The sequence below is a fragment of the Martes martes genome (genome assembly GCF_963455335.1).
Source record: "Martes martes genome assembly, chromosome: 6".
Lineage (NCBI taxonomy): Eukaryota > Metazoa > Chordata > Mammalia > Carnivora > Mustelidae > Martes > Martes martes.
In genome coordinates, this window is record NC_137893.1 from 98,039,000 (window position 1) to 98,061,761 (window position 22,762).

At 44.2% G+C, this 22,762-nt stretch overlaps 1 protein-coding gene across 1 annotated transcript; it reads right to left on the reverse strand.

The window, feature by feature from the left end:
* Window positions 1-499: 499 nt before the first annotated feature.
* On the reverse strand, window positions 500-16,861 carry LOC308344509 (glutathione S-transferase A4). The gene is made up of 7 exons (XM_080806080.1): window positions 16,774-16,861; window positions 15,636-15,740; window positions 7,831-7,882; window positions 6,163-6,295; window positions 5,196-5,337; window positions 3,496-3,627; window positions 500-1,079 (listed from the first exon to the last, which is right to left on the reverse strand). Exons 2-7 carry the CDS (start codon window positions 15,720-15,722, stop codon window positions 957-959), a joined length of 669 nt encoding a protein of 222 aa, XP_080662206.1. The 5' UTR covers window positions 15,723-15,740; window positions 16,774-16,861; the 3' UTR covers window positions 500-956.
* Window positions 16,862-22,762: the final 5,901 nt, after the last annotated feature.

Here is a 22,762-nt window from a genome sequence, read left to right on the forward strand (position 1 = left end):
TTCTGAAATGCAAAAAATTAGCAGCCTATGAATAGCCATTTAGGTAGTAAGAAGATATAAGTAATACATAAACAAGGGCGCCTGGGTGGCTCAGTTGTTAAGCGTCTGCCTTTGGCTCAGGTCACGATCCCAGGGTCCTGGCATCGAGCCCTGCATTGGGCTCCCTGCTCAGTGGGGAGCCTGCTTCTCCCTCTCCTGCTTCCCCTGCTTGTTTTCTTTCTCTCCCTGTCTCTCTCTCTCTCTCTGCCAAATAAATAAATAAAAATCTTTTTTTAAAAAAGTAATATATAATTTTCTTATGCGTGCATCAAATACAACTGGAGGGATATACGAACAATAACTATGTTCTGTGGGGAGCAGAACCGTGCAGCTGGGGGGCAGGGCCCAAAAGACCACTTCCAACTCTATACCCTCTTATGCCCTCTTGATTTCTGAACCATGGGAATATGTTACAGATTACAAAAAAATTAATCAAAAAAAAATTCTGGCAACAGGGCAGTGATTTGTAAATTCTTTATTTTGGCTAATATTGATTGCCTTCATTACTACCACAGATTTATTATAGCTGAGAAGAATTATTCACTAGATATTCTGTTGTCATTAAACACCAAAAATCAGGAAGAGACTGGAGGGCTTTTAGAAAGGGATAAGAAGAAGAGGGAAAGAAGCTCAAGGGAGAACACAAGGTCCTGCCCAGCCTAGTTGTCAGGAAATGAGTCACCACATCAGATCTAACCGAAATGCCAGCCTCTCTGAAAAGGCTTTCAGGAAAAAGTGGTGTTAACAATTATTCACCGGACAAAACAAAAGGTCAATGAATGTTTCTAGAAAAGATCTCAGCATGAAAGACCCAACTAAGGAAAGGTTATACATAGCACCGTGACAGAGCTGGGATCAGGGCAGTGGACACAGAAATCTCTAGGCGCTAGCTCTCACTCACAGATGTACGTGATGTTTTATGGCATAAAGATGTTGTAGACGGTTCTCACGTAGATGTCATCGGGAGGAGGCTTCTTCTTGCTGCCAGGTTCCAGAAATTTCTTAATTGTAGGGATATTACTTATTTTCACCGTGAACTCCTGTAAAAGGAAAACACAACAGTTCGAGGTTAACAGCAAAGGTAATGTGAAAGCAAAGGTAACTGTGAAAACACAGTTGTGTAAAATGGTCCATGAAAAAATCTGTTCAAGAAGTATCTGTTACAGGAACCCAACCGGAAATGTAATCCAGCATCTGCTTGGGATCTGATCTCTTGGTGTGGACTGCTGACGATTTCTGTCCACAATGGCTGGATCTAGACCAGGCTTTATGTACGCAAACCACACAGTTCAGATCAACATGTGAATTTTTTTCAGAGATTAAAAAAAATTTTTAAAGATGCTTAGATTAGGATTATGATAGTTGCTTAAGAGAAAAAAGGAAGGAAAAATCAGTACCTTAAATATATTGATCTACTCAGAGAAAATGCATGAGCCATTTAAATAAAAGTACTTTAAAAGGTCATCATATAGCACACTTTCCTTTTTAAAATTCAGCTTCCTTGTACTTTTTTACCCCTATTAGCAAATGAATCCTCTTTCTGGCTATGTGTGGGAGATAGCCAGTTGCATTTTTTAATGGCTTAGGGCTCAGACACCAGACACCAGATGTTTATGTAAACCATACTTAGGGAAATCACATTGTCCATTCAGTGTCAAATCTTACCAATTCTCAGAAATTGAGACAGAAGTCTGTTTGATCTAGTAATATTTTTCAACCATAGGAAGACGTGTATATCCATCAAATATAATTATTCTAGTTAAATTTTTCAAAGAGGTCATTTATTCAAAAAACTACTATTTATTAAATGTCTATAATGTACAAAGCACAGCCTTAAGCATGCACACAAAGATACACAAACATACATATATATATATTGCTAATACTGACAAAAGCTAATAATTATGTCAAAGCTATTGAAATGACAAATTTCTCTTTTATCAATACTGTACCAATATTTAGAAGCTTGTTCTATAGGATTTATCATTTCAAAATTTACCCAAGGTTCATTATTTGTCATGTCTAATAAAATTTTTGTGAATTCTGACTTTTTTAAATACCCTTTAATCAATGTAGGAATGAATGACCCTTTAATTCAATTCAGATCTGGCATTAGATTCTGAAGTCCTTTAATTAAAACTGTATTTAGAAAAATAAAAATAAAAAATAAATAAAAGAAAAACTGTATTTAGGTGCAGCCACTGTGGAAAACGGTATGGCAGTTCCTCAAAAAATTAAAAATAGAAATATTATACAATCTAGTAATTCCATCGCTGGGTATTTACCCAGAGAAAATGAAAACACTAATTTGAAAAGATATATGAACCCTTATGTTTATTGTGGTCTAATTTACAACAGCCAAATTATGGAAGCAACCTAAGTGTCCAACCACAGACGAATGGATAAGGAAGATGTGGTGTACACACACACACACACACACACACATACACAGAGGAACATTACTTGGCCATAAAAAAGAATGAAATTTTGCCACTTGTGACAACATGGATGCACGTAGAGGTATGATACTCAGTGAAATAAGTCAGAGGAAGACAAGTATCATGATTTCATTTATATGTGGAATTTAAAAAACAAAACAAACAGGAACAGACACATAAATACAGAGAACAAACTGATGGTTGCCAGATAGGAGAGTAGGGGGATGGGCAAAATGGGTGGAAGTGGGAGGTACAGGCTTCCAATTATGGAATGAATAAATCCTAAGAATGAAATGTACAGCACAGGGAATATAGTCAATGACTACAGTCCCCTCCTTAGCAAGGAGCCTACTTTTTCCTCTACCTGCCATTCCCCTTGCTTGTGTGTATACATGCTCACTCTCTCTGACAAATAAATAAATAAAATCTTTAAAAAAACAAACAAAAAAATAAAGCCTTTTGCTTCTTTGAAGTTCTATGATCAATCTTAGCAGAATACTGAGAAATAAGCAGAGCCACATGCAAGTCTCTCCTTGGAATTTCTGGGAAGGGGAATGGTGGGAACTCTTTGCATGTCACTGATCAACTCTCAGAACTCAGGCTGGAATGTTTCCAATTGAAGAGCACATTATTTCTGAGACTTGGAGCCACACCCTGATGATAAGACTGTTTTTGGTACTGACCCTCAAGCTCTCCTGTCTGTATATATACAGCACAGACAGAGGAAGAATCCCTCATCCCTGCAATTACCGCTAAGGCAAGCCTCACTGGCAAACTGTGTATGGAGTTTGTTTCAAGACCGTAGTTATGAAACAAAACTAAGCTAAAATCCTTGCACAGGTACATGATCTTTTAGCTCTAAAGATCTGGAGACTAGAAAAACCGTTTCAAGTCTGTACTTCCATTTCATGAACTAGAATCTAAAAAAGTACAAACATACCCCAGCCAACCAATCAACAGACGTTGAAGAAAGGCCCAAGAGTTTTGAGCCAATGTTCTAAAATGTGGTTTTATTTACCTGGAGATGAGGAAACGCAGACAGGATATTGGGGATTTTCTCTTCTAGAGCCAGAATGGTTTGTAGTAGAATCACATCTGCAAGGCTCAGCTGGTTACCAACGAGAAACCTTTGCCCATGATCTCTTAAAACCTACAGGATACAAATGTTTTGCATTGCTTACAATACTTTACATGGAGAAACTGATGAAACTGTGGAATCAGTGCAGTATCTGAGTATTTTATAAATAATATCAACTAAGAGGTGGCTCCCTATATCAGACCGAAAGAAAATGCACACAGGGTAAAGAAACAGAACTACCATAAAATATCTGCTTTGTATCAGAATGAACACTGAAGGGGAAGAAAATATTAATTCTGGATTTAGCATCCAGAGCTTTAAAAGGATACACCCATTCCATAAATGTATCTACAGAAATGAATTAGAGGTGACAAATTCAGGAGGCTGGGGGATGTGATGTAAGCAACAGGTTCCCTTCAAGGAGTCTCATGTCACTTGGCAGCTCTGTGTTTCTGTAAACATCAGGACTCAGTCATTAACTAGACATGACTATTTAAAAAGTAGGCTTCCTTTCCTATCTTCCAGAGCTCATCTTGACACCCGTTTTGAGAGCACGTAGGTTCAGTGATTCATAGGGATAGATGATAATGGGGGAGAAGCAAGGAATAGTGCTAGGAAAGTGAGGATCTTCTTTGTAGTGAACTCTTGGATGCCCATGAGTGAGTGCGTCTGTGAGGTGTGTATGTGTGTATGTGTGTGAGGTGCGTGTGTGTGTGAGAGTGTCTGTGAGGGGTGTGTGTGTGTGTGTGTGTGTGTGTGTGTGTGGTGTCTGACAGGGGCTTTCCACAACTCTCAGTCAAATATAGCTACTGAAGCCGGACTGGGAGAGCACAATGAATCCAGAATTGTAGTCTGAAGCCTGTCCAATTCTGGCTCCCCACCTCAGGAGTGTCCCTCAAGCTGCCTGGGATTCCATTCCACTATGTGTCAAAGGGATAACAGTTTGTAGCTAATGTGTTGGGAGGAGCCCCAACTTTGTCTGCAACCTCATCAAGCCACATGCTCCTCCCTCATCACACCCACATTTCTATATTATCATATTTTACATTCACCAAGGGCCTGTGGGCAAGAGACCATTACACCAAGTGACGGAAAGACCCAGAAAATACCTCTCCTTCTTAAATCTAGATCCACAAAGATGGCCAGAGGAGATCTACCAATTCCCTAATTTTATACGTCTTTTTTTAACAGAAACATTGAAAACCATTCCTCTCCATGGAGAAAAAGACTCTGAGGCTCAGAAAAGCAGATATATTAATAAGACGAGGAAAATAACAAAACAGGAAACAAAAAGAGCTAAGGGAAGAGAAACAAAACAATAATGGCCTTCTCATCACATCGAACCATCAGGTAGGATGTCTGACACACAATGGCTGTTCCACAAAGGTTTGTGGGATGAAAGGAAGGAAGGAATTAGGTAGTTTCTGCTCTTCTGTATCTCCCACAGGGTGGGCTCATGGTGAATGTAAGGACAGTAACGCAAACATGGGGTGAACCCGTATTTTCCCCAGGCTTCTAGAATAACATGGCCCAAGGAACATCTGAGGGGCTTCAAAACATCCCTGCTTTGTGCTGACGGCTACCGTCACCTCCCTTGGTCATCTGGTGAGGCTGTGCTCACAGGCTTCTCTGCCACCTACCTTTTCAAACACAGGAAAGTATCTAATTATAGCCTTCTGGGCCATGTTAACCACTTCCTTTTGTTGGTCATCTGGTTTTAGAAAAGGATGCATGATAATCAGTTCCAGCAGATCTAGTGTTCCCTCCACGTACATGTCAATCCTTAAAACAAAACAAAATGGAAGTTTCCTCAGTTTCCCCTTCTTTGAACTCATCGGCTTCCACGACTAAAAATTCAGAGTGCTTTTCCTCTTAAGATTCTGGCAACTCAGAAGCATTCATCTCTATCTGCCTCCAAGAGCAAAGATGCAAAGTCAATTCTAGTTTAATTCAGAAAAACCCGTCACAAATCAGTAAGCACAAGAATCATGACATTCCCCCTCCCGGGCCCCTAACCCCCTACCCTTACTCCAGTACCCATGCTCGGTGTGGGTGGAATTTCAGATTGATAAAAATAACGGGTATCATTTATGGACTTCTTGGTGTGCTAAATGCTCTACACCCAGTATTTCATGGACTCCGATGACGTCATCAGGTATGTGCTATTTGTACACTGCACGGGACACACGGTGGGACTGTGGAACCCAGCACCTCACCCTAGATCACACATCTTAGGAGGTACAAGGACCAGGCTTTGAGTTTAAAAATATATAACCGAAATTATAATCAAGGCACAGTATCCCTGGCCTTGAATAATGGCATAGCAGCTTCCCGTTCTTCACGCTTTGTGATAATAAATTTTCGAGGAAAGTTAAAAGCAGTATCGAAGCATTGAACGATGCTGAAACCTGAAACAATCACGCCCCAGAGAGAGGATCCAGCCTCTGAACTCAATTCTTCTCTTTCATTTTACCCAGACCCTCTGTACTGATTCTTCCCCATTTACACTAACGATACAAGGCACAAAGGAGACGGTCGTGCTGTAGAGACCGCTAATCAGCTAAGGTATCAGTGACAAGCGAGGACACTTCAGATGGGACACAGTACAGGGTTCTCTCCTTGAGGTCCTTGCCGAAGAGGTGGTGCTTATCCGCTATGTAGTGAAGGATGCTTCGGGTCTGCACCAACTTCATTCCATCAATTTCAACCATTGGCACTTGTTGGAACAGCAGGTGGTTACCTAAGAATGGAGACCTGGAGTTAATACTGATCTCTTCCCTGTCCCCGTGCCCCTAACCACGCCCAACCGCATGAAAAGGGACCCGTGTGAAACTCCCAGATAACCTCAACTTCATTCAGGGGAGCACACTGAACCCTCAAAGAAGCCTGAAAACCAGCACTGTTCTAAACCTTCCTTTTTCATTTTTCACTGCAGGGGGAAATACTTACCCACTGGGGCAAGGGGCAGGGGGGAATGCAGTGAAGATATTTCTGCAGAGCTGCCTTGGCCAACACGGCTGCCAGCAGGTGCAGGTGTCTAGCGAAACCTACATGTAATCAAAATTCTGAAAAATTTAGAATTCCATTCCTTAAGCATGTTTGACACATTTCAAGCGCTGAGTAGACACACGTGGCTAGCAACTACTACACTGGACTGAGAACAGGATGTTTCCACCGCTGTAGAATGTTCTACTGATGGCACAGCTTTAGAAAATCTGAGCATAAAACCAAAGTCACCAGCTGGCACTCGTGTACGCCCCAGCCACAGACCACGTACAACCAAGTTCACTATCAGTGATCGACAGCAGGCTATTGCTTTCTCCAACAAACCTGTATCAAGGTTTGTTGTTTATATTTGCAGAGAGGCAAATACAGGATCTAGCCCAGTCTTCAAGGGGCTCAAGGACTGGGACGGTACCTGAGGGTCTGGGGGACATCAGGCCAGTGTTACATATGAAGGCTGCCACTGCAGCTGGTCCCTCGCCAGGGAGCCTTTAGTTGGGCCGAGACACCCTGCTGATGATTGGGAGGGAGGCTACTTACAGTTGCTGGGTATTCCTTATAGAGCCTGGGCACGCACGGTGGGAGTGGGGCTGACCAGGAGTTTAAGGGGGGGCTTTCACTGAATTCATTTCTGTCTGCTATGCACCACAGAAAGGCGGCCCAGTGTAAATGGGGACTTCTGGCTGTATACTTCAAGCAAACACCGGTGCCCCAGACAATTTGGAAGAAGTGAGGTATGGAATATGAAAATGAGGGAAGGGATGAAGGAGAGCAAAAAAGAGGGGAGGGAGCAGTCAGAGGAGGGCAGGAAGAGGAAAAAGGGATGGAGAAGAGCTGTTTACCTAACAGTTCATTCCCTTCAGCTCTCAGGGAATTACTGATACAAGTGATTTACTGACAATTTCAGTTCTTTCTCCCCCTTGGTTTTAGGATGCTGCTCTGAACGTTCTTGTCAGCATCTCTGCCCTTCCACATAAAAATCAGTTCTTAAAATCATTATTGGGGCGCCTGGGCGGTTCAGTCGGTTGAGTGTCCAACTCTTGATTTTGGCTCAGTCCTGATCTCAGGGTTGTGAGGTCGAGCCCCAAATTGGGCATCATATCATGCTCAGCTCAAGGAGTCAGCTTTAGGATTCTCTCTCTCCCTCCCTCTCTGTCCCTCCCCTCCCCCACTTGCATGCACACATGCACATGCTCTAAAAATAAATCTTTTAAAAAGAACACCTGGAGGAAAAATCAGTATTACCAACAGTTGTTTCATTTCCATACTCACCATCCTGCAACTTCTGCAACTGTTCTTTTGTTTCTAAGAATTCTTCATCAAACTAAATTAAAAAAAAAAAAAAAAAGATACCCGCCCCCCACCCCAAGAAGGCATAGGTCATTATAGGATCAGGACTGAAAATACCAAGTCAAACTGTCTCAGAAGCAGAGAGAAGGAGCACACTTAGCACCCACATCTTGGTTTCCCACTAAAAGCAACCAGGGCTCCTTGGAGAAAAGGTTGTTGCTGGTAGATTAGAAAGCAAAGACGAGCTCAAAGACCGGTAAGATACGGCAAAGGCATGCAGGACCCTGCTTGAGGGGGAGTCCCTAGCCAAGCCTGGGACAATCCAAGCATCAGAAGAGTAATGTCACTTAGGGACCATTACACATACCAATAACAACAACAAAAAATCCGTGTCCTTACGTGATGATACTCAAAAAAGTGGAAGGGAAAGCTCTTTTTTACGGAAGAATTAGTGCTAACCAATGATAAAATTAGGATACCACCAACCTGTAATCTACAACTGATTCTGATAAGGATCAAGAAGGATGCTGAAATCACTGAGTTATAAAGGCGGAGAATATTCAAACAACCTTGAAGTCTCATCTCACAAGCTAATTATGAGAAAGGAAAAATGTAGCCTTGTGGTGGAAGGATCTGGAGATCTCACCATCTATCTAACCAAGTGATCAAACTTAGCTCCCCACTGGGGGACACGGATATGTTGGGTGCTTCATGCTGTGACCCAATGAGAAGGGCACAGTAACACCGTGACCCAGATCTAAATGCAAGGTGAAAATCAGGCATGTGCAGAATGTGGGGCACTCTGTAACAAATACGGCTGAGACTCTTTCAACCCTACAGAAAACTTGTTTCAGGGGCACCTGGGTGGCTCAGTAGGTTAACGTCTGCATTCAGCTTGGGTCATGATCCCAGGGTCCTGGGATGAGCCCCATGTTGGGCTCCCTGCTCAGTGGGGAGTCTGCTTCTCCCTCTCCCTCTGAGTCTCCCCTCTGCTCATGCTCTCTCTCTCAAATAAATAAAATCTTTAAACAACAATTTATTTTGTGTTTAAGCCTCTCCTGGGTGTGCAAGGTTTGAAAACAACAGGTTTGAGGGATTTGCCTCTGTCATTCCCACTCTGCCCTCTTCACCACTTATCTGGCTCTCCTTTTCTAGACTTCCATTCACTTCCTGACTGAAAGTTTGAGCTACATCATCCAAGGACAAATCTTTATTTAAAAGAGATTTCAGGGCGCCTGGGTGACTCATCTCGTTAAGCATCTGTCTTTGGCTCAGGTCATGATCCCGAGGTCCTGGGATCGAGCCCCGCATCGGGCTCCCTGCTCAGTGAGAAGCCTGCTTTTCCCTCTCCCACTCCCCTTGCTTGTGTTCCCTTTCTCGCTGTGTCTCTCTGCTTAAAAAAAAAAAAAAAAGAAAAGAAAAGAAAAGAAAAAGAAAAAAAAAAGCCAAAACAAATAAAATAAAAGAGATTTCAACTTTAGACAGGCACGCCTCCTCAGATAATTCTTCTTTATGGTATTTGGTTTCCAAGTTCATCCAAAAGAGTCAGTTTCTTCTTTACATACTTCTTCTCAGTTAAGAGTATGGGAGGAAAAAAGGAATAAAAAGTAGATACTATTCTAGATGAAAACAGACTAAAGAGACAAAATAACCAAACACCTGAATCCTGACTAGGTCCTGGATATTGGGGGCAGGGAAGGGGAGTGACGGTTAAAACTGCTACACAGATAACAGGAATATAGACATCTGGGGGACAGTATGGAACTTTTTAATATGGATCATATACTGTTATTACAAAATTAGTATTAATTTTATTAGTTGTGACAATGATACTGTGGTTATTAGCACAATTACTTTTTCTTAGGAGGAAAATACATGTTGACGTCTACAACTTCCTTCACATGGTTGATAAAAAAAAAAAAAAGCAAGCCAGGGGGCGGGGGTGGGGTGCAGGGGGGAGAAGGCAAATGTAGCAAAATGTTAACAATTAGTGAACTGAGTTCAAAGGTGTCCATTATCCTATTATAACTTTTCTATAGGTTTGAAAGTTTTCAAATTAAAAAGCTGGGGGGAAAAGAAATGGTGGAAGCATGTTCCTCTTCTTGGACATTTAAAAAAAAGTGTTCTAGGGCGCCTGGGTGGCTCAGTGGTTTAAAGCTTCTGCCTTTGGCTCGGGTCATGATCCCAGGGTCCTGGGATCAGGCCCCACATCGGGCTCTCTGCTCCACGGGGAGCCTGCTTCCTCCTCTCTCTGCCTGCCTCTCTGCCTACTTGTAATCTCTGTCTGTCAAATAAATAAATAAAATCTTAAAAAAAAAAAAAAGTGTTCTAATGCAGTAATGTGCTTCATGTCCGGAAGGGGAGACCTCCTCTCACCAAGTCCCCAGACAACTCCCCACCCATGTCTGTCCCCGTGTTTCTCCCCCGAATTGTCCTAGGGAGGGGCAGAGCTGATTAGCACAAATCAGCAATCCTCCCCTCTTCTGGCTCAACCACCTGACAGGGGAGTTGAACCCAGATAATGGGGTGTAGGTATGGCTTCTGCTACTCGCCGGGATGCTCGTGGTGTGAGAGGGGTTTGGTAGGAACACCATCTGGTGCCCCCTGAGCACCAACCTCTGGGCAAGAATGTTCAGGGCAGGGCACCAGAGCACCTGCCTTCCGCTTGGGTCATGATTTCGGGGTTCTGGGACTGAATCCCGCATCGGGCTCCCTGCTCCGTGGAGGGCCTCCTTCTCCCTCTTCCTCTCCAATAAATAATAAAATCTTAAAAAAAAAAAAATGTTCAGGGCACTTGTGCAACAGCCAGACGTAGTGCAGGTGGTAATCCCTCCATACTACACCTTGCAAACTTTTATAACCACGATCATTTAAAGCATATAGGAAAGTGTGTGTGTGCATGTGTACGTTGACATGTGTGCATCTGTGTGTGTATGTGTGTGTGTGTGAGAGAGAACTCAAGCCCACTCTTCGGAGATTCACAGTTGAGGCTAGAAACGCACATTTCTTAAAGCCCATCTTTCTAAAGGGTTCTGATTCTGGCTTCTGTTCAGTAAGAAGCCAGCATGGAAGTGCAGGTAGATGAGAGGGTGGGAGAGGGAAGAAAAATATCACAAGACAGACCTTGGAGGGAGCTTGGTGACTCAAGTATTATGTGAGGCTTCAAGGACAGACACGGTGTCTCGATTTCTATCTACACAATCAGTGGCCTTTGCTCCCTAACCAGGGTACCCTTCCCAGTGGGATATTCTGCAGACCTGCTCTCCTGCTTACCACTCCCTTATCCACACTGTCAGTTTTACATGAATGGCCCAGAAGCCCTGAATGAGGAGTTTGTAGCACTTGAGTCTTCTTTTATATGTGTTACTCTCCCTCTTACCCAGGGGGATTGGACTGGGTTTCTGGGCGGTCTTCAGGTAATTAAAGCCCCAAGCAGCAATGAAGCAACACTTAGCAGGGAGCAAAGAGCAACATCTACGGATCCAAAGCCACTAACTGAGAGCGAGGATGCCGACTGTCCGAATCAGGCGGACTGCCTTTCAGCAGGTTTTGGTTACCGAGTGACTCAGGTGTGTGTGCTTTACATGACTGGCTCAACCCAGCGCTGTGACACTGGGAACCATGAACTTACCCAGTGGGCTGCCAGCATGTCCTCCACAACTGTTCAGATCTGTGTGCTTAACTAAACATGTGCTTTTTGGATGGAGGTCTCGTCACCAGTATTATCTTTGGGGAATGGCTTCTATAAACCATGTGGCCGGCCCCTAGTAAGGGAGGCTAATCTAGTTCCCTCCACACGGGTCGGAAGGGTGGGCTTGGGACCCGCTGGGCCAATACTCTACCTCACCTGTCTGCCCGCTGTGACTGGTCTAGGGACCCATGGGACCCATGTTTTGTTTTTTGTTGGGTTTTTTTTTTTTTTTTAACTTACTGAGGGTTGGTTTTTCTATTGCTGTCACCAAGAATCTTGATACATACACAGGGGAGTAGGAGGAATAGGGGAGAATGAAGGTTGGAAAGAGAGGATTTGGCAAAGGATTATATTAAATGCACAAGTAAGACACCCATTGCAAACCTCTTAAATAAGCCAGAACTTCAAACTCAGAAACACACAGGGGAAAGACAGGTGACATCAATAAGCCAACCAGGTTCAGGACATGGAACCAAGAATTTTTTCACTCACCCCTTAACACAACTAGAAAATCTATCCTGAGACAACAGGGAAATGATGGGGAGCGTGATCAACTCGAAAGGTCCATCTATAGTGGCAGTCCTTCCTTACTCAGATTTAGCAATTACTGCCCTCTGAAAACCAGGGCCTAGTACCATCAGATCTTCAGACTTATCAAGAAAAGTCAGAAGTCAGAATTCATACATAAAAATGATATTAACTGGGGCGCCTGAGTGGCTCAGTCGTTAAGCGTCTGCCTTCGGCTCAGGTCATGGTCCCGGGGTCCTCGGATCGAGCCCCACATTGGGCTCTCTGCTCAGCAGGGAGCCTGCTTCCCCCTCTCCCACATCCCCTGCTTGTGTTCTCTCTCTCACTGTGTCTCTCTCTGTCAAATAAATAAATAAAATCTTTAAAAAAAATGATATTAACTGATTTAGCAAATTTTAACACACTGTACAGTGAGTTAGAATGATACACAAAGGGATGCCTGGGTGGCTCAGTCGATTAACCGCTGCCTTCGGCTCAGGTCATGATCCCAGGATCCTAGGATCAAGCAGGGAGCGCTGGGCTCCCTGCTCAGCGGGCAGACTGCTTCTCTCTCTTTCTCTGCCTGCCACTCTGCCTACTTGTGCTCTCTCTCTTGCTCTGACAAATAAATAAATAAATAAATAAATAAATAAAAAGATATGCAAAGAAATCAAAACCCAAACCAACCAAACAAAACACAAAGGCTCAAACCCAACAACCCTCATTTGCCATCTTTGGAGGTTGCTAGGGTAACAACCAAGTATTCTGAAAATTGATGAAGAGACTACATCAAGCATTTACCTAATCTTTCCCGTATGAACTGTACTTCAAGGGAATTAAAAATTGCTCTTTGGGGGCACCTGGGAGGCTCAGTAGGTTAAAGCCTCTGCCTTCTGCTGGGGTCGTGATCCAGGGTCCTGGGATCAAGTCCCACATCGAGCTTTCTGCTCAGCAAGAGGCCTGCTTCCTCCTCTCTCTGCCTACCTCTCTGCCTACTTGTGATCTCTGTCTATAAAATAAATAAATAAAATCTTTTAAAAAATAATTACTCTTTGTGGGGCACCTGGGTGGCTCAGTGGGTTAAAGCCTCTGCCTTTGGCTCGGGTCATGATCCCAGGGTCCTGGGATGGAGCCCCATATCAGGCTCTCTGCTCGGCAGGGAGCCTGCTTCCTCCTCTCTCTCTGCCTGCCTCTCTGCCTGCTTGTGATCTCTGTCAAATAAATAACTAAAATATTTTAAAAAATTACTCTTTGTAAGAGAAACACAGTTAATAAATTCAGATACACTCATAGAAACAGAAAAATCACCATTTTGTAATCCCTAACAATGGTGATGAAAAATAGATGCTAAAACCACTAGTTGAGAAGGTAATGGAGGAAATTTTGCAATGTGTGGATCAGGCAGACATCTCTGGAACATGGTGATCAAGCCCAGCTCTTCTGAAAGGGAGACAGACATCAGGCATCCCTTGATGCTGTGTAATAAACACATGTTTACAGTATCCCTATGATGGAGTCTGGCAGGCAAAAAATGAAAAAAAAAAAAAAAGGTTTAGAGAGAAAAAGTGAGACATGATCACAGCTCTGGGTTCAACTACCAGTTAACAGGAGATAAAGAGAAGAGTATGTTAAAATGAGGGTAAGGCAGCCAAATCCAGAATGGGGGAAATTCTATAGGACAGTTTCTTCCACAAAGAAATGGCACAAAAACAAATACAGACACTTAGCACTCAGCTCTTGGTTGCTAAAACCACTTGCCGGTAAAAGGGACCAGGATTCCTTGGAGAAATACCAGATTCTAGGGCCAGGGCAAGGAAGACACAAGAAAAGCCTGGAGCGTCCTGAAGTGCCAGAACGTAAGAGAGAGCTGAAGGGAAAGAAAAGATTAAGGGAGCACGGAGCCGTGGAGCTAACCCGAAACAGTCAATGGCCAAAATGGGATGATTTGAGCAAGAAAGCATTATTGGATTATAATATGAAGCATAAAATAAATGCTATATACTTACGTACGTACTGATATAAAGAAATGCTTGACTAGATGAATGGAGGAGAAAAAAAAAATCTCTCTTATGTAAGAATTTTCAATGCAGATGCCTCCCCCTCCAGGAGGTGGGGTTTAATGCCTGTCCTTTTGAGTGTGAGCTGAACTTAATGACTTGTTTGGAAATAATAAAGGGGAAAATAATCCCTTTACAATGAAGAAACCTGGCAGACATGACCTTAGCCAAGTGACCAAGGTTAACAGCACCAGGGATAACTCATGTTAATATCACCCCTAATATAAAAAAAAAAAAAAAATATCACCCCTAATATGATGCAACGAGAAGGGCACTTGACTTCTGTGCTAGTCTTCCCTCAAGTCCCAAACCCCGGTACAATCATGAGAAAACAAACAAACCCAAACCAGGGAGTTCTACAAAAATTCTGATCAGTAGTTTTCAAAACTGTCAACATCATGAAATAAAAGAAAGACTGAGGAACTGTGATATTGAGAGAGACTTAAGGAAACATAGTGACTGAGTATAATGTTGGATCCAACAACAGTAAAGGACATGATTGGAAAAACTCATTAAATTCAAATAGTCTGCAGCGTAGTTGGGCACCAATGTCAATTTCTTAGTTTTGACATGATTACGTAAGATGATATCATTAGGGAAGACTCAGTCGCCATTACATGCACTGTCTTTACAACCTCACTATATATTTAAAATTATTCCCAAATATATATAAAGTTTATTTTTAAAAAATGCAGAGGAAACTGTTATAGATTTTAAAAATACTGAAAGAAACATAACCAAATGCAATGTGTGGGTGTGATTTAGATCCAGGCTGGAATAAACTTACTATAAAAAGACCTGTTTGAGACAATCAGGCTCTTTAGATATTAATAAGGAATTGTTAATTTTGTTGGGTGCGATTGCGGTATTGTGGTTGCATTTTAAAATCCTCATCTTTTACAGATAAAAACTGGAACACTCATCACAGATGAAAGGATATGATGCTTGGATTTTGCTTTAAAATAGTCCCACAAAATCAAATGGAGGAGACGGAGGAGAGCAGAGCAGCGTTTTAAAGCAAAATGACTATTGAAACTGGATGACGGGAAATGTGTGGCAATGTTTTCTCAACCTGTGTACCAACTGGAACATTTCCATAAATAAGCAGCTAAGAGAACAAAAAGAAAGATAAAAACACTGTGGGTCAAAGCCTACACCAGAGGCAGACAGACAAGAAGGTTACCGGTTAGAAGCCATTTAAGTGAAGAGGAAATTTACCTACAGATTGTGTTAACTAACAAAAGTCATCACCGGCAAATTTCAGGTTCATTCCTTTCCTCCTTATTAATAAATTCTTCCTGGTGGCAGATCAGAAGCTAATGATTACATAAAAGTCTAAAGTAAAATAAAATTCCATCGACCACATTCCATTTTTAAAGAAAAATAACCCTGGCAAGGAGGGCGTCTTCTGACTCAACCAAGCCTGTCTGTGTTAGGGGGGAGAGAGTGAGAACAGGACTCCGCCATTGATGTTTTCCTCAAAAGTCTCAAAGTTGTACGACAAATCTGTGAAGAAACAGCATATAGGGTACCTCGACTCCGGCGGCAGCTAAAACCCATCTTACGGATTCCATTCGGCCTCTTCCATTAGGATAGTGGAGTTTGGGCTTCGCTGCCATGATGGCCTTTCAGGCTTTCTGGAAAAAACCAAAAACAAACAAAAACAAAACAAAACAAAAAACAAATGCGCAGCTCCTCCTAAACGAGCAGTCTTGTGTCCTGTCTTCAATTCTGCGCTCACGGCCTGAATGAATATTCAGGATTTTCGCACAGGAAATCGGTTTTTGGTGGGGTTTTGCGCTTTTTTTTTTTTTTTAAATGACTGCGTTTTCCCTCACTCCATAAAAACCTACCACCATTTCCAAATATTAAAAGAAACAACCACCTTGGTTTTCATACCGTGTCTACTTATGATTCCTTATTCTGGATCTTGGGAAGCTGGGGGGCATTGGTTATAAAGACATTTGTGTCAGCAGTAAGGTACTTCATAGATTCAGAACATCATATACTTTGACCTTGAAAATTTAAAATTTTCCAGATTCGGGCTGGAGAGGCAAGACGCGGGGGGCCGCGGGGAAGTGTGCACCCTTCGGAACCCTTGCAAGAATTCACGCTCTCACAGGCAACATCTTATTTGGTCATCACAGCAACGGGGAGGTGGACCGGCCGAGCGATACTATTGTCTGCAAAATGCGCGTCCCTCACCCAGCCTGCGGTAGCTTCTCCCCACCCCGCCCTGGGTCCCGCATATCCCCCGCCCCAGCTGGGAGCTGCGCCTCCCACCTTCGGAATGCGCCCAGGCCACGGGCTCGGCCACCCGAAACCAGAGTCCTGGGCTACTCCGGTCCCCGCTCAGCCCACGCTACACCGGGGCTTCGGGAGGATCCGCGCTAGTCGTCCACTGAAACCCGTGGATTCAGACTCCGCAGAGCGGGTTAATAAAAATAACACGCACTCGGAGCCAAGAATGACCCCAGCCCCAGCCAAGGAGCCCACGTCTGCCCAGATGGGGGCGGAAGCGCTAAAGGGAACGGAGGGAGGGAGACGAGAAAGTCTGAATGGGGAGCTGGGGAGAGTTGCGACGGACGATAGAGTAGGAGGCTTGGGGCCGAGGAGCGGAGGGGAGGAGAAACGCGGCGAGGAGAGAGGGGCGGCAGGAGGGAGACAGACCTGAAGTCCGCTCGGAGCACACGGAGCTGCACAAAGCGCTCGGCGAGCGGTCTGCAGCGAGGCGGGACGGGTTGGCCGCCAGAAGGCGGTCGGGTGGGCGAGGCTCCGGGAAGTTTCACCAATAGGGACCGTAATGTTTAGCATGCCCCACCCATCTGCAAGGCATTCTGGATACTATGAAAACAGCCCAAATTCAAGCCTGTTTCAAAACAAATTTTAGTTTTTTGAGACACAAAATGGCCTTAAAGTGTTACAACTTTACAACTTTAGTTAGAAAAGACCTGTTAGAGATCCGATATGTTTTTAGAAAACTCGGCCTATGCTAAAAGTAAAAGTGCTTTTAGGGTTTATATATCTAGTGCGAGAGGTTGTTTCCTCGGATGTGAGGGCGATCTGGCTGCGACATCTGTCACCCCATTGATCGCCAGGGTTGATTCGGCTGATCTGGCTGGCTAGGCGGGTGTCCCCTTCCTCCCTCACCGCTCCATGTGCGTCCCTCCCGAAGCTGCGCGCTCGGTCGAAGAGGACGACCTTCCCCGATAGAGGAGAGGACCGTTCTTCGGTCAAGGGTATACGAGTAGCTGCGCTCCCCTGCTAGAACCTCCAAACAAGCTCTCAAGGTCCATTTGTAGGAGAACGTAGGGTAGTCAAGCTTCCAAGACTCCAGACACATCCAAATGAGGCGCTGCACGTGGCAGTCTGCCTTTCTTTTGAGAATAAAGTCTTGAACTATTTTTAAAACTCTTGGTAAATAGCAAGTACAACTCACAACAGTTATACACTATGTATTAATAGAACTTATAATGTCTCATTTTGTATATAGATCATATACATATTGCTTCCTCCCCCCCCTTTTTTCTTTGACTCCATGATCACCTTAAACTTTCCCTTCATCTCATACACTTTAAAAAGAGGCACTCTAAGTGAGGGGCTAAACAGAGCACCTTCCTGGAGGGGAAGGGGGGCATTGGGGTGGAGGTGTCAGTGGACCTAAAAAAATACTTTGGCTGGTAAATAATTTAAAACTTTAAAAAATAGAGTAAAGCCATCGAGGCTATATTATAGAGTAGAATGCAGAATTCACGTGGATCTCAAAGTTTAAAATACATGCCTTCAAAAGGCATTATTAAACTATTAATTAAAATTTAATTTTAAATAATTTAAAAATAAATTTAAAATATTTATTTAAAACTATTTCTTGCTTTTAGAGGCAGCTTCTGCTATTTTTCAGACTATCGATGTTGTTGATTATTGTTTCCTCCATGAAGGGCTCTTGAGAGTACCTGCCTTGAGAAATCTGTGGTGCTGAACAATTGCAGCAAATAACAGAGATTTTAATTTCAGTAGTTTTCTGTGGCAGGAGTGTAGAGAATGAATGAATGAATTGGCACAGTGGGAAGGAGAGAGACAGACCTATTAAATAGCCATGTGCATTAAAGTAGCACCATGAATTTGAAGATGATGGTTAAGGAAAGGTGAAATATTACGGAAGTGGAAGGTAACAGATTTAGTAATCATATCACAGAGAGCAGGGGAAAGGAAGAGAAAGAATCTCCCCCCAAACACATACACACATTCCCTTTTCGACCCTTCTTGTCTATTTCCCATAACATTTATTGTTATCTAACATATCAGGTATTTTATTTATAAAATCTCTCCTTTCTCTTGCTGCTCTTAACATTCTTTCTTTGACTTTTGACAATTTAATTATAATAAAAAGTAATATAATTTAATTATTAATATAATAATGTGTCATAGTGAAGCCCTATTTGGGTTCAACCTATTTGGCGTCTTTTGGGGCTCATGGATCTGGACGTCCATTTCCCTCCCCAGCTTTGGGAAGTTTCCAGCCATTGTTGCTTTAATATACTTCCTGTCCCTTTTTCTTCCTCTTCTCTTTCTGGAATTCTTATGATATGAATATCGCTTCATATTGTGTCCCATAATTCATTGTGTTCCATAATTCCCATAGGCTTTCTTCACTCTTTTTCATCCTTTTTGCTTTTTGCTCCTCTGATGGGGTAATATTCAGGTTGCTCATTCTTCGGCATGGTTGAATCTCCTTTTGAAATTATTGAATTCTCCAGTTCAATTATTGTAGTTTTCAACTCCTAGAATTTCTAGGGTTTGGTGGGGTTTTGGGTAGGTTTGTTTTGTTTTTATGGTTGCTATTGCCTTGTTAAATTTCTCAATTTTTCATGCATTGTGTTCCTAATTTCATTTATTTTTCTGTTTTCTTGCAGTTCACTAAACTTTCTTTCTTCTTCTTTTTTTTTTCTTTTTAGATTTTATTTATTTGTCAGAGAGAGTGATCACACCAGGGGGAGCAGTAGGCAGAGGGAGAAGCAGACTCCCTGCTTAGCAAGGAGACCAATCTGGGACTCCATCCCAGGACCCTGGGGTCATGACCTGAGCTGAAGCCAGAGCCTTAGCTGACTGAGCCACCCAGGCGACCTTCACCAAAGTTTCTTAAGAGGATTATTCTGAATTCTTCATCTGACAGTTCATAGATTTCCATTTCTTTGGGGTAAGTTCTTGGACCTTTATTAGTTTCCTTTGGTGGTGTCATATTTACTTGATTTTTTTTTTGTGATCCATGTATCCTTACTTGGTATCTGTGTATTTGAGTAATGGGGCTCCTCTCTCAGACTTTATGGATTTACTTTGGGAAAGATAGTTCTTCACCAGTCAGCCCAGTTGGGGTTTTTGGGTATGTCTGCTGGTAATGTCTTTGAATAGAAGAGGCCTACTATTATGGTCTATTTTTGGGTGAGGCAGCTGTTCACGTTCTGAGGATGGGGATGGGAGAGTGTGTCACTGGATGAGAACAGCTGGACAGGACAGCTGGCTCTTGGTTCCCTGCCCAAGTGAGGCTGTAGGATGGGCTCTACAGGCTTGCTAGATGGGCAGGACTGAGAACTATTTCAGTAATAGATGAGGCTATGAATTAACTTCCTTGCCTTAGGGTAGCAGGACAGAACCCAAGTCTTATATATCTTGTTGTTTGGGGGTCCAAATCAGGCTAGAGTGTGCACTGCATTTTGTGGTCAGGTGAAGCCATTGTTTTTCTCTGCAGATGGGAAAGCCATGGGCTGTGCTGTGTTCCAGCGTCACTGTATGTGGCCCGGTGGAATGGGCTACAGAGCTTCCTGCATGCTCTGCTTAGGTTCCCTGGCTGCACACACTGAAGTCTGTCTCCAGTGATGGGCATGGCTATGAATCAGATTCCCTGCCTGGACACAGCAGGAGAAGCAGCTCTCAAGCTGGTACAGCTCTTCATTGATTTTCTTAATTCAAGTCCACCCACACCCCAAACAGGGCCACTGGCTTTGCTCTGCAGACTGTAGGCTCTGCCTGTTGCTAGGCTGGAGTACTGCTGGGTGTTTTGCCAGCCTCTCTGATCAGACGGGGCCAGGAGACACTCTCTACAGCAATCGTGGCCCGGTCTCAGCTCCCTTGCCTGCTGGGAAGGGGGCTGGGTTGCTCCAGGGTACTTTCAATTTTCTCAACAAGCTCTCAGGTTGGGCGGAGCCAGGAGCTACCCTCAGCCTTGGCTGTGGATCAAACCCCTGCCTGGGCACAGCATGGGAACACTGCACCCCATACTGGCTTTGCCCTCTGGGTGATCAGCTCCGCTCAGCCTCTTAGCTTGAGTGCTGCTGGGTCACACAGCTTCCAGGAGTTGTCGCTGGCCCTTCCGGTCAGATGGGGCTGGGAGACACTCCCCAGCAGATAGGGCTGTGACTCAGCTCCTTGCCTGGGCATGGGCAAACTGAGCTCTAGGCCCAACAAAACTCCACGCCTGAGGATCTGAAACAGACGGATTTGCACCCCACCACGTTCCCTGGTCAGAGTGCGCTCTGACTTGGTTCTGCAGATGAGCAAAACTGCTGGTCGGGATTACCCCTTGGGCACTGCAAGCATGAATTCGGTCTGCTGAGAGCAGTGTGCCAGTTGTTACAAGTCTCTCCCCACTTCTCCATCACAGATTCCCGACAGCTGCAGATTCCCCTGGTGTGAGATCAGGGAGGGGTTCCTCCAAAGTGGCCTACAATGCTCAGGGGAGTCCAGTTGTCCCCCTGGGGTTCTCTCTTCCCACTGGAGGGTCAAGAGGCTCAGGGGAGACCTCTCTGTGTGGCGCTAGGCTGTCTTGGGGGAGGGCCAGTGCAGTCAACAGTAGTCACTTCCTACCTTTCTAATGCAGAAGCTCTTGGTCTCCTTGGGGCAGGGCGTGCTTCGGCCTCAGCTGCATTTTCTGGTCACTGGTTGTTCCCATGAGAGGTCATGAAGTCAGGAGCAACCTATGCTGCCATCTTGGTGATGTCACTCCCCAACAGCAGAGTTTTATTTTTGTGGATTTGTTTTTGGCTGAATCCACTGAGGTTTTGTTTATTTAGATTTTAAGTAATCTCTACACCCAGCTTGGGCTCCAGCTTACAACCCTGAGATCAAGAGTTGCATGCTATACTGACTTGAACTAGGTGAAGCTTTATTTTATTTTATTTAGATTTTATTTTATTTTATTTTGATTTTATTTTTAAAGTAATCTCTACACCCAGCCTGGGGTTCCAATTTATAACCCCAAGGTCAAGAGTCAAATGCTCTACTGACTTGAGCCAGCTGGAGCCCTGAGGCTTTATTTTAGAAAAGGCACTTGAATGGGCTTTTAGTTGGAGGCAAGGGCAAGAGGGGTACCCAGGGCAATAGACTCTCCCCAAGGGTCAGCTGAGGACTGGGGATGGGCCTCAGGTGGGTTTCCTGTTCCCAATGCTCCCCTGCACAGCTCCTTCCCCCAAAGGCTCTATGGCAGGCACCGGATAGGGGAGATTGGGAGGCACCATAGCGGCTTCCCTTGAACAGGACATCGGACGACTCGGACACCAGCCTCTCATGACGGGTCTTGATCTTCTTCACCAAGCATGGCCTTGAAGGAACTGGCGCTGCGGAAGGAGCTGGAGCCCCCACCAGAGCCAAAGCTGGACTAGAAGGAGCGCAGACGGTAGCCAAGGCCAGGGCCCTGGAGTATCTCTTTAATGCACTCCACCTCCCTAACCTGGCCCCCTACGTTGCTGTGGTGGCCTCTAGGGAAGCCCTCTGGCCTTGGAGGCCCTCCATCTCATCCTGGAGTTGACCGAGGCTGAAGTTCATCTCGGAACTCTCTGTTTTCCAGCTTTTGGGGAGCATCAGCGTGATTCCCAGCCAGGGTCTGCAGCTCCCTGTACTGGATCAAGTACACGTTCTCAGCTTGGGCCCGGCTGCAGCTGCAGCCGGTGACCCCCTGGTACCGGGCCTTGACCTTGGCGGTGATGCCGGCTAGGCCAGGGAGGAGCCGATGTGTTCGCCAGGCACTCCCATGTAGGAGAGGCTCCTGAAGGCCCCAGGAGGCAGGTGGACATCCTGTAAGACTTCTGGGTCGCCCGGAAGGACGTGGAGGAAGCTGGAGTGGAGGCAAGTAGGCTGAACGAGTCAAGAGATTCGAGCTGGAAAGCTGCTTCCACATGGGAGACTCTAACAGCAGATTTTATTAGCAGGAAGGCTGGCAGGAGCTCAAATCCTTAAGGCCTCTGAAGGGGCAGGATGGGCAGATGATTCCAAACATGCTCTTGAGTTCACACTTACGGATTCGGCAATGCACCTTCAGTAAATTGTGTCCCTACAAAATTCTTTTGAGGATCCAAAGAATGGGAAGTGAATTTCCCATGGCATCTTGTGTGTAATTCATGAAGTGATGAGTTTCATTTGTACATATTTATTGTACATAGGAGTATGCTGTGAAAAGCTGAAAGCATAAAGGTAGGTATTAACAAGGAGGCACGATGAAATCGGCAACCAGAAATTGTCTCCATCTGCTTTTTTTTTAAAAATATTCCTAGCCACCTAACTTGCTAAATACTAAATTTTTTAAAAGCCTCCAAAAAACAAAAAATAAAAATAAAAGTCTCCAGATTGCAGAATAACTCTTTACATGCTGCTCTAAGCTTATCCTTTT

Coding starts and splice junctions, on each gene's coding strand:
- LOC308344509 (XM_080806080.1), bottom strand. CDS start 15,722: ATGGCAGCGAAGCCCAAACTCCACTATCCTAATGGAAGAGGCCGAATG. Junction 5,338..6,162: donor GACCTCAAGGAGAGAACCCT/GTACTGTGTCCC, acceptor TTTTGTTTTAAG/GATTGACATGTACGTGGAGG. Junction 1,080..3,495: donor CTGCGTTTCCTCATCTCCAG/GTAAATAAAACC, acceptor TTCCTTTTACAG/GAGTTCACGGTGAAAATAAG.